General features: G+C 39.0%; 1 protein-coding gene and 1 non-coding gene across 2 annotated transcripts; both read left to right on the top strand.

The window, feature by feature from the left end:
- The first annotated feature begins 4,286 nt into the window (after positions 1 to 4,286).
- Positions 4,287 to 4,443, top strand: LOC147854448 (U4 spliceosomal RNA). The gene has a single exon (XR_015531086.1). It is a non-coding gene; the product is annotated as a U4 spliceosomal RNA (small nuclear RNA).
- A 3,243-nt stretch (positions 4,444 to 7,686) lies between these two features.
- LOC147854449 (CSC1-like protein ERD4) lies at positions 7,687 to 11,652 on the top strand. The gene is made up of 7 exons (XM_087331421.1): positions 7,687 to 8,033; positions 8,321 to 8,469; positions 8,695 to 8,970; positions 9,224 to 9,499; positions 9,656 to 10,206; positions 10,372 to 10,630; positions 10,865 to 11,652. Exons 1-7 carry the CDS (start codon positions 7,775 to 7,777, stop codon positions 11,246 to 11,248), a joined length of 2,154 nt encoding a protein of 717 aa, XP_087187547.1. The 5' UTR covers positions 7,687 to 7,774; the 3' UTR covers positions 11,249 to 11,652.
- Positions 11,653 to 12,395: the final 743 nt, after the last annotated feature.

The following is a 12,395-nucleotide window of genomic DNA, read 5'->3' on the forward strand; positions in this document are numbered from 1 at the left end:
ATGATAATGTTAAAAAGGATAAAGATGTACTTTTTAATGGAGTGAAAAATCGTATCGCATGATGTGGCACAATCGTTAGATGCTAATATTTCAAAGTATGAGGTGGAACATGTCATGTCACATCTTGCTAATGATAAGAGTCCTAGGTGGGATGGATTAACACATGAACTCTTTAAGAAATATGTGATTAAGTTAAAGGGGCCTTTTATGGTTTTATTTCAGAAGGTGTGGACATCAAGGGAAATGCCTCATTCTTGGAAGATTGGTTTGATCAAGCTTTTGCCGAAGGTGCCCTCTCCATCTTCCTTTGCTCAATGGAGGCCTATTTCATTGATGGGGGGAATGTACAAGATTTTTGCAAAAGTGATGGCCAATAGGTTGCATAAGGTTTTACCTTCTATTATTCATAATGCTCAATATGGGTTTTTAGCAAAAAAAGACATTTTACATAATATTTTAAATGTTCAAATGGCAATTGACTATGCAAACGAGGCGAAACAAGAGTTAGTGTTGTTACAATTGGATATCGAGAAAGCCTATGATAATGTGGATTGGTCATTTATAAATCAATTGATGCCTCATATGGATTTTGGTGAACATATGTCTAAGTTGATATACACATTAGGGGGGGGTTCAGTTTCACATGTGATGTTTAATGGCGGAGTAACACAACCTCTTTCTATTCGGAGGTCAGTTAGAAAAGGATGCCTGGTAAGTCCTTTACTATTCACTATTGTGACACATCCTATTCTTGTTAAGTTACACAATATGGCTATGGAGGAAGAATTGCTTCGAATAAGGTTGCCATCAGGGAAGCCATGTATTGTTCAAGCTCTCGCAGATGACCATATTATGTTTTTGGCACCTAATCAGGAAAATATTAGTAAGCCAAGAGATGTGTGGGAATTGTTTTCAAATGCTTCAGGGTTGAGAATTAATATACATAAATCTGTCCTCATTTCATGTATAGAACAAGATGTGTTAGGGTTGGGGTGGTCAGGAAGGATAGTACATCGTGGTATGATTTGTCGTCACCTTGGATATCCAATTGGGGTGGAAGTTTCTCATGTGAAACTTATTGAGTGGGTATCCAAAAGGTTGGAGGATAAGTTTATGTAATGGAGGTCTCAGTTTTGGCCTTTTCATGTACAACTTAAGGTGGTCCAATCGATTATGGTCTCTATAGTATCTTATTATCTTCCTTTGATCCCATGGTCAAAGAAAGCTCTTGAAATGTTGTCACACTCGATGCGAATGTTGTTATGGAAAGAAAAGGGAAAAGTGCCTTCTCATGGTTGGCATGGGATCATGTTTGTTCTCCGAAGCGTCTTGGTGGGGCATCAATATTGAATCTATATGAGCATATGGTGGCTCGTCGATTTACTTTCATTCGATTCATGTTTGAAGGTGTACAACCTTGGCCAGAAATGGTGGCATACTTTATAGAGAAGAACGGAATAAAGCTTGGAAACATGAAGGTTGAAGCGAATTGGTTGAATGTAATTAATTCTGATAGGGATGTCAAATGTACATAGTCTATCATAGTTAATCATTTGTTGACATCTTGGCAAAGTATGTTGGATTTTGTGGAATGGCTACCCCCACAAGACAGGGGATGTGCCAATTCATTACAAATGGAGGTTTTGGCAACATCAAGGTTGTTGAGGTGGGAAGGTAAACAAATTCTTAACCTTCAATTTAATCAGATGGCTAGATTGGGTTTGGTAATAGTTAAGGATGCTATGTTGGTTTCACAAAGAAGATTAATGGCTTTTCGAACAATAAGATCAACATTTTGTATTCCAAAAGGTTATAACTTTATTTGGGTTACGTTGCAACAAATACTATCTTCACATGAGCCAATTCCTGATTTAGATGGGCGATCTCAAGAGCTTGATTGGAGGTTTGTTGGAAATAAGAGATTGACTATGATCTCAACGTTGACTGACAAACATAAGTGGTTGGAAGAAAGGTGGTTATAAAGATATGGGGTTTTTATAAGCCCATTACTTGGTGGTTTCATGTGATCAAGGCAAGTTGGTGTTCTCGATTGATGCTACGAGCCAAGGTATTTATTTGGAGATTATGGTTGGAGCTTTACCATTAGGGGATGCATTAAAAAAAAAACACTACTAAAGGATTGTGTTTCTTTTGTTCGATGGAATTGGAACATAGTAGGCATCGATTTATTTAATGCCCGATGGCAAGGATGGTTTGCAGGTGTATCAGTTTAGTGTGGATGTCTCTAATAGGAGTAAGTCTATCTTCCTTCAGTTGGGTTTTTGCACATATGGAGAACAATGAACCGATGCCTCATTTTCAAATTATTTTTGAGTTCTTGAGGTATTGGGGGCTATGGTTCAATTGGAATATGCGAAATGCCTTCATTTTTTATTCGCAAGTTGGGGTGAGAAAATATGTTCTAAAGTTAAAAGGACATCTTTTGTGGCAATTGACAATGCTAGAGAAGTCATGAAATCTCAACCAGGAAGAGAGAGAACTATGCAAGGTCACATATCATCATACTCACCATTTGAATTGCTGTGTAGTGTGGCATTGAGTTTAGTATCGTAGTATTCTTTAAATCCCTAGATAGAAGGGTTCTATACTTTGTAGTAACTTAGTCATGGTGGTGTTTTTTCCTTTCGTAATGAAAGTCATTATTTACGAAAAAAAGAAAGAGATTCTATTATCGTCTTTGGAGGTCAAATATGACCTATGAGACCAAATATATTACATTTCACGTGATTCATGTGAAAGGGAGTAACAACTCTCAATGTTCAAGAACTTTACCAATGAATGTTGCAATTGAGAGTGCACATTGTGGGTGTGAATGAAATTCGTGCAAGGATTGAGCTTGGTCGAAGATGTGTGGCAAGCATGGTCGAATATGATCATAGGCAAAACATTGGTCGAATGTGTGATACTCAGACTCTCAAACTTGTTCAGGGCAAAGTGTGCATATTTGACCACTCTCATCGTGAGAGAAAGAGTGAGAGAGAGAGAGAATGATAAAAGGAAAATATATTGTACAAAATTAGTATAAAGATAAGAACAACTTAAAGGCTTAAGATTGGTGTTGAACCGAATTGGTTTGAATAGTACAATTAAAAATGCCTCTAATTATAGAGTCTTCAAGATTATTCTTGAACTTTCTAGAATGTTGTAGAGTATTCTAGAATATTCATGAGCATTCTAGAATTTTCTACATTATTTCAAAAAGTTCTAGAACTTGGGTAAAATAATAGATGATAATACATTTTATATGTTATAAATTTCATAGTATGAACCATACGAACCATACGTGCATTTGCATTCGTGAATGCTTCAATCATTCGCGTAAGAAAAACACCCTCAAAGAATGATAATTACCATACTTTTGGATTAACTATTTATGCTTATTTATTATGACGTAAATAAGCCTAAAATAAGGAAAAAAACATTAAAAAATGGGAAAAAACAAAAAAAAACACAAGAATGTTTGAATAACATTTGCATTCGTTTTCCAACGTATGAAAACGAATGTTATGCTAGACACGTATATTGTAGAGTCACAGGTTCAAATCCTTATTGGGTCAATATGCACATGTTACCCTGACACCAAATGATAAGATTAGACGAGGGGTTAGTTCATCCACCTAAAATGACTTGTGATGAGTTGGATTATTTGTATGAATAAGTTATCTCTAAATCTTTAGTATGCTTAAGGTATCAAACTACATGTTTATGAGCGTCCTAATTTTTTTAGACCGAGATTGAGCATGAAACGTGATTGTAAACCAAGTAAGTCTGTAATTTCTCTTTAGCTCATTTGGGGCACTAACTTCTCCCCCCCCTACTAGAATGCAGATTTGTAACTTTCACATGTTTATGGCACACACAATCCGCATTGGGGGCATATGGGTTGGTCAGTCAATCCCATTCATGTTTTAGGTATTCTCTCTCTCTCTCTCTCTCTCTCTCTCTCTCGCTATAGTCATGGGACATCTGAGTATGGAATGGTTAGGTAAATGGTTTGTGTGTGAGTGTGCAACATGAAGCATCATATGGGCATATGAGTGGGTCATTTGGGTTTTATTTTGGTGAGGCAGTCAATCCTATTCATGTTTTAGGTATTCTCTCTCTCTCTCTCTCTCTCTCTAGGTTTGTCGTGGGTGGGACATCTGAGTATGGAATGGTTAGGTCTGTGCCTGACTGAGTGTAGCAGGAAATATTTGGGCGTCCCACATAGGAAGGCCGGAGAAGGCTATGGCTATAAATAGCGAGGGGCTTCTCTGTTTATCTTCATCTTTGCGCTTGGGGCAATGACGCAGTTAGTGAGGGCTTCCCGAGACGCGTCAATTGCTGGTTGAAAACTATTTCCAACCCCCCTCCCCGGCACCTGCTAAAGGAGCCCCGGAGAATTTTTGCAAAGGCCCTTGCTCCTCTCCGGAGGAGTGGGCCTCAACAATCAAAACCCTAACCCTAACATAAACGAAGGTAGTAAATGATTAATGGTGCAATTAGAAGCCTTGCTCCAAGCTCATGTCGAAAAAAAAGCAATTTGTAGCGCTTCTTCCATGGTTCCCATAGATTCATCACACTGGCACTCGTCTTCTTCTTGATCTTGTAATGCAGTTTTCCCCCATGGATGTACTACCAAATTTTAAGCTTCCAAATCTGTATAGCGTATCCTCTTTCGTTTCTTATGACCAGAGATCAGTCCTCAGTTTCGGAGATATCAATTCAAGGTTATATCCTGTCTATATCAATCTTTCATAGTAATTTCAGTCAGCTTCTTCACTCGTTTTATGACCAAGGTTTTCCTTGACTGTGGTTTTGGAAATGTGGAGATATATGAAAGGTAACTTACTGCGCACTCATCATCATTCCTTCACATTACTCCTTTTCATGCTATTACAGCCTATTACAGGAACAAGAACATGGACATTGTGGAGCACCAAACTCAGAATGTGAACCATAACAACAGTATATTTTATAACTAACATCTGATGTAAATACTGCCGCAGGTTTGATTGAATGACAGGGATTCAACCTCCCAGATCTGCATGAATGGATTAGAACAGCATTTGTTGTTGATTTCATTTGAGGTGCAAATAGCTCCCTTGATGTAATTTCCTATAAACTTGCTTTCCCTCTAGTTGATTTCATTGTTGGAGAAAGACAAAAAGACACCAGTTTTTTGAGAGACCACATTAAGTTGCCAGATATAAATGGACAAGGATGACAGCAATCACTATTTGGCATACAACATTAATGGTAATTTTGTGTAGTTAACAAGACACCAAATTTCTTAATGAGCAATTGAGCAATCACATGGAAGGAGTACCACCTGAAGTGGTAATGCATTCCTTTATGACAAGCATATATGAGGCATTAAACCCATATAACACTTTTCTCATGAAAAGAAATGAAGCATTTGGAACAGTTTGGATGACGAGATGATGACCATCTCCAAACTTTTGTACCCAAGTCCACAAAACTTGAGTAGACGATGCCACAAATGCCGCCTCCGTAGCTTCACACACAAAACCCATATATGAATGAGAATTTACATGGCGAGGATATCAATGGAGATATGGCCCTTGCCTTTGAGAAGGTGATAAGAAGGGACTAGATAGTGCCAGAATACTTATGGTTCCAAAGAGATCATATTTGTGGCTTTCAAGTGCAAAAATATCACATCTACCTAGATCTTTTTCGCTTCCGTCATGTCGATCATAATGGTCAGAGGTAGGGTGGAGGGAAGTAAAAATGCATAGACGCATTTCAAATGATGATCAAGTTTATAAAGCACACGATTGGATTGACTTTTTTCAGTATTTATAAAATAACCATTTGGTTAAGTGTGTGTCCAATTAAGTGCGCCATTCTATTAAATGAGTTTTTTATAGATGTCAAAATCTTGTTAAAAAAAGGTACATTGTTTTATGACAAAATACATCAAACCAAATTGAAACTATGTTCCAATAATTTAAAAAACAACAAAATGATCAATACAAAAAAGATTTCTAAGTTCTTTCACAATTTCATATCAAAATCATGAAAGGCCATTTGCCTACTTTTACCTAAATAGGTCGAGCAAGATATGGTGAATACAATCTTGAACTAAATTCATGCAAACTTTGCTTTGGAGCAAGCTATATATTCAATAAAACTAAATAGGTTTGAGTGTGGGTTTATGAAGGGAAAGCTACTAATTGATTAATATCTTATTATGTGGACTTATATAAAGGGAAAGCTATTAATTGATTAATCAATTAATGACTTATTATGTGGAGTTACATGAAATGAAAGCAATGAATCGATTAATCGATTAATGAATTATTATGTGGAGGGAAAACTATTAATCGATTAATGGCTTATTATGTGGACGAAAGTTATTAATCGATTAATAGCTATTGATCGATTAACACAAGTATGTGGATTCAAATCCCTACCATAACAATCATTTTTTTTACACTATCTCAGGCAAGTATGTGGATCATTTCTCATAAACCACATGCCATATCAGATATAGAGATCACGCACAATCTCCATAGACACCAAAAAACAAACATAGACATCTCGCACAATCTCCATAGACACCAAAAAACAAACATAGACATCTCGCACAATCTCCATAGACACCAAAAAACAAACATAGACTTCTCGCACAATCTCCATAGACACCAAAAAACAAACATAGACATCTCGCACAATCTCCATAGACACCAAAAAACAGACATAGACATTAGAAAAGAAACCAAAAAACTGACATAGAAAAGAAAATATGCTGAGTGATTACAACAGCATGGAGGGCCTGATTGATGGCTGTTTGGGCTATGCTTTATTAGAATTACAGCAAAAAAAATTTAGGATCTTTTTTGTTTTACTAAAACACCGTAAGTGCGCACTATTCCCTTGCGTTCAAAGTGCACACTTAACCTAATGGTTCCAACTTCCTGTATAAGTGTGCTTTGATACACTTACTCAATTTCAACATCGGTCAACCATTGACTTTCTAACGTGTTCATTTGGGATGTGAATCAAGGTCATGGTTTCGACATGAACAAAAAAGTAATCACTTTGTCATCTTATGTTGCACAGATGATTTGATGGCGTTTCTAATGGGGTTTAAATTCTCTTCCTTTTTCAATCCATGCATGGACTTTTTCTTATGCAATTTACATCCTCTAAGTCCTTTTTCTCATAAGACCATTTCTTTGAGAGGTGATGAGAGAGGAGGACGAAAGGTCAACGATATTGAAATGATTATTGCATAGTGAAGAATCATGATGCCTTCTCTCCAGAAAGCGAACATAAAAAAAAAAGCAAGGCTTATATATAAAAACCTAAAGTCAAGGGAAGGCGACAACATTACTTTTAAGAGACATTAGCGTCACGTGGGGATGCCACGTGGCGAATAAGTCAAAGCAAGACGGACCTTTTGTTTGGTCGTGTGTCTTGATGGTAAAGAGTCAGTCAAGCATGACCCACACGACAAAGACCGTCGTGGCCACTTGGGTGCCACGTGGCGAAGTAGCTCCTCCTCCTCTGTCCGTCCAAAAAAGTCAATACAACAAACTGCATTTAATGCAATGGACCGAGTCCTCAGTTTTTCTGAGATGCCACTTGGATGGGGCCACAGCAGAAGGATTTAAATGCAGCCACAGCCATCGCCATAGCCATAGCCATAGCCATACCCATAGCTCAGGACCTCAATCTCCTGCTTCTTCTTCATCTTCTTCTTCATTGAATGAGAAAAGCTTGATCTTTTGCTGCTGCAGCTGCCATGGATAACTCAGGCTTCATCACTTCTCTCGCCACTTCCTTCCTCATCTTCATCGCCCTCCTCGCCCTCCATACCCTGCTCTCCCGCCGCCCCGGCAATGCTCAGGTCTACTACCCTCGCAAGAAAGCCAAGAATATCTCCCCTCTCTACGGCCCTGGCATCTTCTCCTGGCTACGCGAAGCTTGGTCTGTTTCTGAGGAAGACTTCATCAAGGAGGCCGGCCTGGATGCTGCCATTTACATGAAGTTCCTTGCCTCTGGTAGCGCTATTACATTCCTAAATTCTTCGTAAATTTCTCGCATTCCTGAGTGTTTTTAATCATCTTCGTAAATTTCTCGCATTCTTCGTAAATTTCTCGCTCTTGTCACAATGTAATGGCCTTCAAGTTGGAGCCTTCTTAATGTAATTCCTGTGTTTAGAGCGTCAATCTGGTTTAATTCAAGCAAAACAGCTGAATTCATCCTGGCATCTCTTGTATGCATCATTTCCCTTTTTTTGTAATCCTTAGTTTCCTTTCTGTTCTTCTGATTCCGGTTCTGTTGGCAGCTTTCTGCATTTGCATGTACACGGCCATCTTCTGCGTGCCTATCCTGCTTCCTGTTTCCATAACAGACAGGAATCTCGAGCTTGAGAAGAAGCAGAATGAGACGCTTGTGTACACGACATTTGATGAGGTCGCCATGGGGAATGTGCAGGTAAAATTTGATATATATATGTATGTATATATGTATGTATATCTATATGTATGTATATATGTATGTATATATATATGTATGTATATATATGTGTATATGTATATGCTAAGGACCTAGGGTTTGTGTCGAAATCGAACAGAAATCAGAGATCTGAGAGATAGAAGAGGAATGGAACTACTACAGATTTTTTTTTAATCTGAATGATGGATTTTTTGACTGATACAGGATGAGAGCAGACGCCTGTGGGCCTATGTAATTGGAGCTTACTGGCTTACCATAACCACGCTGATTATACTCTGGAAATCCTACAAGAATGTGGTGAAGCGAAGATTTGAGGACCAATCTAACTCTCAGACTGCAAAGCCAGAGCAATATGCTATCCTGGTGAGGGATATCCCTGTCCCTGCAACTGGTACCCTAACTGAAGAGGTGGAGATGTACTTCAGAACTCTGTATCCTCAAACCTATGGGACCTCCATCATCATCACAAACTCTGCCAAGGTATGTATATATCTGCATATGGAATCCATATATCTCACCATATCCTTCCCAACTCGAAGAAACAGATTAGGGTTTTCATGGACCCATAAATGCTCAGTAACAAATCTGCCTTTTTCTTGACTACTGAGAAGAGTTATGGTTTTTGTGTGGGTAGCTTCCTTCAAAGGAGCCATGATCCCTTTTTTTTTACTCAAAGCGACTACTCTCTCTTTGCACTGCTCCATGACATAGTATCTCATCTGTGCTATTTCAGGCTTCTTTGCTATGGCGAGAAAGGGAGAGAGTTAGGAGGAGGCTTGTTCATGCAGAGGCAGTCAATGAGAAGAAGAAGACCAGACCAACGCACAGGGCTGGAATTCTAGGTCTTTTTAGACCTCCAGTGGATTCCATTGATTACTACAGAGAAAAGAAAGAGAGGATAGAAGGAGTTCTGAAGGAGATGCAGGTCTCCATGGCAAAATCCACGTCTCAGAAAGGCGCTGCCATTGTCATCTTCAAAAACAGAGCGGCTGCTACTAATGCATCTCAGGTTTTTAAACATCTTGGGTCAATAGTTACCTCATTCTCTGAAGGCATTTCAAGATAAAAGAAAATGTTAAGAATTTGAATCGAAGAATCGCCTCGTTCTCCCAAGGCATTTCAAAAGATAAAAAAAAATGTTAATAATTTGCCCTTCGATTCGCAGGTCAGACATAGCCTTTACGCGAATAAATGGACGACCTTTGCAGCCCCTGAGCCTAGAGAAGTGATCTGGGGAAACCTCCCTATATCATTTGTACAGAGACGCATCCGGCAGGTCACAGTCTATTTCGTGGTCTCGCTCACGGTTCTTTTCTACATGATCCCCATAGCTTTCGTGTCGGCCATTATCTCCCTCGATAACTTGAAGCTGAAGCTACCATTCCTGGCTCCTCTGGTGGATATCCCAGCAGTGAATGCAGTACTCCAAGCATTTTTACCTCAGATTGTTCTCATTATCTTCATTCTCATCCTGCCTGGGGCACTCTTGAAGATCTCAACCATGGAAGGGATTCTTTCGAAAAGCCATCGCGACAGGGCAGCTGCCGGCAAATTCTTCTACTTCAATGTTTTCAATGTCTTCTTGGGTGTGACCTTAGCAGGAAGCTTATTCGCGTCGCTCAAAGGCATCATCGATCGCCCCAAATCCATAGTCACACTTCTAAGTGAATCCCTCCCTGGGCAAGCCAACTTCTTCATCTCATTTGTGGCCCTCAGGTTACCTCTCCTCTCATCCCTGCTTTATTCTGTTACTTTTGCATGCCTAAGTGTATATCTAATGCACAGACACATGCATTTCTAATTAAAAGAGTGTCGTTCCTTCACAATTGTGACTGAAAATTTTCGCTGTCGGGGATGGCTTGTCAATTTAATCATGTGCAGGTTCTTTGTGGGTTATGGATTGACACTCTCGAGAATAATTCCCCTCATCAAATTCCATTTCAAGAAGAAGATCGGATTGATTATGACCAAACTTGAAATCAAAGAAGCATGTGCTCCTAAGTCTTTCAGATACGCAACTCGAGTTCCAGCAGATATGCTCGTTTTGACGATCACTCTTTGCTACGCAGTCATATCGCCACTGATTTTGGTATTTGCCATCATCTACTTTGGTCTGGGCTGGCTACTCATGCGGAATCTGGTAAGCTCAATGGGCAGAGCATGCATAGCAGCATTAGATAAGAATGTCACCACTTTAAAAAAATGTAGTACATTACACTCACTTGCCTAGTACTTAATCCATGTACATCTAATTTGGTGTGTATACCCTAGTTAAGTATGTGTAGATTTAAGTCTATGGCAATGAAGAGGCTATAAGCATTTTCCTCTAATTTTCTGACAACTCTTTTCTGCTTCTTTTGTGTTTTCCGTCTAGGCGCTCAATGTGATGGTGCCGAAGTACGAGAGCGGAGGTAAGATGTGGCCTCACATTCATTCCCGGATAGTCGCCTCTCTCCTCTTATCCCAGCTCACAATGCTGGGCTATTTCGGAGTCAAGAAGTTCGTGTATGTGCCACTACTATTGCCACCATTGGTCGCGACTCTCATTTTTGCATACATTTGTCGAGAGTTCTTCTACCCATCTTTCAACGCGACTCCTCTCTACGCCACTTACATGGAACCAGCTAATACTCCTCTTATTGAGTCGATCGTCCGATATTACACCCCTGCCTATCTTGCTACTGAACTGACTCTTGATGTGGAGGAGGCTGCGAGGCATATGAATGAGAGTTTCGAGTTTACCGAAGGCGAAGAGTAGTAGTGAGTGGCTGGAAACTCAATGCTTCACTACAGAACATGGAAGATTTTGACCATTCTCTTGTTGTATTTTATATGCATACATATGTAGCCTTTCTTCTTAGCCAATTCATGTCCTTGTTGTGATGATTCCCTTTCAGTTCATCATTCTCTTGTTGTATGATGTATCCTACACACAGCATGCTGCATGGCTGCTTGCTACTAAATTAACTCAAATTATCTCCGACCTCTAGGCTACCCATTCCAATGGATATGTTTTGGGGTTTCCTTTGCTTTCTAGAGGGCCATACCAGAACTACCAAAACATTGTTTTTGTAAACTCATGAAAGGTGGGTATTTTGTAGCTCCCTTGTAAATATTTATAAATCATTACAAATTGATCTCTAAAGGCAATTTCATCAATCTGTACATATCTAAAAAACAGAATGAATCCAACAATGTGCACTGCATATCTTGTTGATATTCTCACAAAGATGAGTTGGGGATAATGTCAAATATAATCAATAATCAACCCCAAGTTGTCAACTTATCCCCATATGTACTCTTAGAGTGCACATTTTGTGATAGCACCCCCAATGAGGACTAGCTATTGTGCAACTCGACCATATGAGTAGATAAGGTGTCAATCTAGGAAACCGGAGATGAGTAGGACACAATGTATTTAGGAAAGGGCGAAGTAGGCTAATAAGATTAGCTAATCAAATCAACTAGAAGAATATTTTGAGGGCAAGTTACGATATACTTAGTCTTAAAGTATGTGCCATTGACTTTAAGATAAGTACTATTTAACATACTTAGTCTTGAAGTATGTGCCATTGACTTTAAGATAAGTACTATTTAACAGTAGTTGTATCTAGGGATCTAGGTCATATTAAATGACAAGTCAGTTGGCAGAAAAGGAATATCTCCACTGTTATCAATTGACTTGGTCATCTAATGTTACACTCAAACCAAATAGAGAACATAATCTACACTCTTGCACAATGGTTGTGACCATTATCAGTCCCCACTAATTTTGTAGTGAATTGGTCCAGATCCCATCTGTTACGGGCATGACCATATAATATCCCGTGGTAAGAATTTACCGTAGTATTCTATACACGTGGATAAGTGTGAGGGTTAAATGAGAGTGTAAAGAAGGGGAGGAT

The sequence above is a fragment of the Azolla caroliniana genome, unplaced genomic scaffold (assembly GCF_043228905.1).
Source record: "Azolla caroliniana isolate FFs.n. ecotype wild unplaced genomic scaffold, voAzoCaro1.0.p SCAF_15, whole genome shotgun sequence".
Classification (NCBI taxonomy): domain Eukaryota; kingdom Viridiplantae; phylum Streptophyta; class Polypodiopsida; order Salviniales; family Salviniaceae; genus Azolla; species Azolla caroliniana.

Bases quoted from the DNA above. Each gene is read 5' to 3' on its own strand.
- LOC147854449 (XM_087331421.1), top strand. From the start codon at position 7,775: ATGGATAACTCAGGCTTCATCACTTCTCTCGCCACTTCCTTCCTCATC. The intron at 9,500-9,655 runs GTTTTTAAACAT...TTCGATTCGCAG, and splicing joins CTGCTACTAATGCATCTCAG to GTCAGACATAGCCTTTACGC. The intron at 10,207-10,371 runs GTTACCTCTCCT...AATCATGTGCAG, and splicing joins ATCTCATTTGTGGCCCTCAG to GTTCTTTGTGGGTTATGGAT.